Source organism: Raphanus sativus, unplaced genomic scaffold (assembly GCF_000801105.2).
Source record: "Raphanus sativus cultivar WK10039 unplaced genomic scaffold, ASM80110v3 Scaffold3189, whole genome shotgun sequence".
In the NCBI taxonomy this organism is placed as follows: domain Eukaryota; kingdom Viridiplantae; phylum Streptophyta; class Magnoliopsida; order Brassicales; family Brassicaceae; genus Raphanus; species Raphanus sativus.
The window spans coordinates 3797-6458 of record NW_026618496.1 but is presented as its reverse complement, the minus strand read 5'-3'; the positions used below and the strand labels follow the sequence as shown (position 1 = coordinate 6458).

At 50.2% G+C, this 2662-nt stretch overlaps 1 protein-coding gene across 1 annotated transcript; it reads left to right on the top strand.

Moving 5' to 3' along the window:
• Positions 1-487: 487 nt before the first annotated feature.
• LOC108833887 (uncharacterized) lies at positions 488-2194 on the top strand (the record flags this gene model as incomplete). Its single annotated transcript, XM_057001034.1, has 3 exons — positions 488-629; positions 805-1482; positions 1534-2194. Coding segments are annotated over exons 1-3 (1481 nt in total), but the record flags the coding sequence as incomplete, so codon positions are not given.
• Positions 2195-2662: the final 468 nt, after the last annotated feature.

Genomic DNA, 2662 nt, shown 5'->3' with positions numbered 1-2662 from the left:
ACAGGGTGATTCTGTGTCTTTGAGTAGCAAAACAACTTCTGAGCAATCCATAGCTCTTTAGCAAAGTTCATCATCAACATCTATCATCTATCCACAAGCCTTGAGGCAGATTGAGTCTTTGATTCTCTGTTTGCAAGGATTATCAAAGCATCTACCCACCTACAAGAGATCCAGGGAGAGACAGCCATTCCAGGGCTGCACCACTAGGTGAGGCTAGCAACAAGCGAAAGCGGTTCCGGACTAAGGTACGACCCATGGCTTCGCTCTACACGCCGCGAGACAGTGAAGAGGTACCTCGTCGACCCGCATCAACCGAAGACGAACCCGAAAGCCGAGGAGCCGCGAACGATAGGACCCGAGTACAAGTAGATAGTGATTCCGATATGGAGGACGAGGATTATTCACCGACGATCCCAAGATCTCAGATCCAGCCCTAGCAGCCTACCTAGAAAGAGTGGTCTTCGAAAGGTCCGGCACCATTCAATCTATGGTAGAAAGGCTCCCAGGGGCAGCTCCTCCTATTCGAAGAAGCAATCAGGGGTCCTACTCCGATACACCTTTCGTGGAAGAGATTGCTTCGGTGGAGATGCGACGAAAGTTCTCTTTCCCAAGCATAAAGATGTACGAAGGTACTGGGGGATCCCGACAATCACATTGCTCAGTACAAGAAACACATGCTAGCTGTAGCAATCCCTCGGGATGCACGGGAAGCTACCATGTGCAAAGGATTCTGATCGACCTTGACCGGCCCCGCTCTTCAGTGGTATATCAACATGCCCACCAAATCCATCAAATCCTTTGCAGCCCTTAGCGATAAGTTCTTGGAACAGTTCGCTAGCAGCCGTGACCTAGAGAAGAACTCGGATGATCTCTACGAGATCCTCCAGCATAGGAATGAGCCCCTTCGTTCTTACATAGCTCGCTTCAACCAGGCGAAGGTAGCTATTCCTGAGTGCAACGCTGATACGGCTATCTCAGCCTTCAAGAGGGGTCTACTTCCAGAGGGAGACCTATACAAGGAGCTGATCAAATACAAGTGCAGAATTATGGAAGACGTGCTGTCTCGTGCTTGGGCTCAAGTAAGATGGGAAGAAGATGTCGCTAGTAGGGCTAAAGCCGGTCCGAAGTATGATCAGAAGTTGTTAAAGCCTACAAGGAATGAACGCGACGAGCTTCCTCACTCTAAGTCCGCTAGGGAGACTAGTAACCCGAATAGGGGCAGGTATCAGCATCGACCTTTGCCTAGATCCGAAGGGATGATGGTGTCTACCTGGCCTGACATCTCCCATCTTGCAATATCCAAACCGGAGCTGATCGGTGTCTTACGAAAAATGTGTTCTCAAGTCAAGTGGCCTCCTAAGATGAAGGCTGCGGAGGCTAATCGAAATCCCAAGCGATGGTGCGAGTTCCATAGTGATCATGGTCATACTATGGAGGACTGCATAGCCCTAAAGATGGAAGTCGCCGAGCTCCTCAAGAAAGGCTACCTACGGGAGTTCCTCTCGGATAAAGCCAAGAACCTTCTAAATAAAGACGGTCCCAGTCTCCCTATCGAGGCAGCTCCTGCATTGCCACCACAGCAAGACCGGGTGATCCACGTCATCACAGGCGGATCAGAGGTGAGCGGAATTAGCAGCGCCGCAGCCAAGAAAAGTACTCGCAATGCCAGGAACGGCCAAGAGGCCGAGGGTCCCAAGCGCCTGCTCCTTGGAACAGATGAGATCATTTTCACTGCAAGGGAGCAGGAGAAGGTCCTCGCCCCTCATCATGACGCTCTCGTCATTTCACTTACCATAGCAAACTGCTTGGTCAAGCGGATACTAGTAGATAATGGGAGCTCCAGCAACATAATCTTTTATTCGGCCTTCGCCGACCTGGGTTTGGAACCTACAGCTCTAACCAGAAAGGCAACCCCCCTCGTAGGCTTCAGTGGAGAAGTCAAACAAACCTTGGGAGAGGTCCTTCTTCCTGTGTATGCCGAAGGGGTAAACCAAGCCACGAAGTTCCTGGTCGTCGACTGTCCCTCATCATACAAAGTGATATTGGGAAGGCCATGGATCCATGACATGGGAGCCGTACCTTCAACTTTGCACCAGCTGGTCAAGTTCCCAACCCCTTGGGCATCAGAGCGGTTAAGGGGGATCAAGAGAATGCTAGGTCTTGCTATCAGACTACCCTTAGGGGAAAGACTCAGGTCTTATAGCAATTACAGAAGAAGCTTCCGGCCCCACACACCGAAGAGCCGGAAGTGGAAGAAATGGATGAGGTCCCGCTCACGGAAGGGAACTCGAGTCGAAACTTAAAGATAGGCTCCAAGCTTCCGGAAAGTTTGAGAAGGAGACTGATCGATTTCTTAAGATCCAACTCCGATTGCTTTGCCTGGTCTCACGAAGACATGCCTGGAATTGATCCCGATGTTATCATGCATCAACTCAAGGTGGATCCAATGCATCCTCCTGTCAGACAGAAGAGGAGAAAATTCGCTCCTGAAAGGGATGAGATAATCAACGAAGAGGTCAAGAACCTACTAGATGCTGGATTCATACGAGAGGTGCAATACCCGGAATGGCTAGCCAATGTGGTGGTCGTGAATAAGAAGAATGGGAAGTGGAGAGTCTGTATCGATTTCACGGACCTTAATAAGTCCTGTCCTAAAGATCCT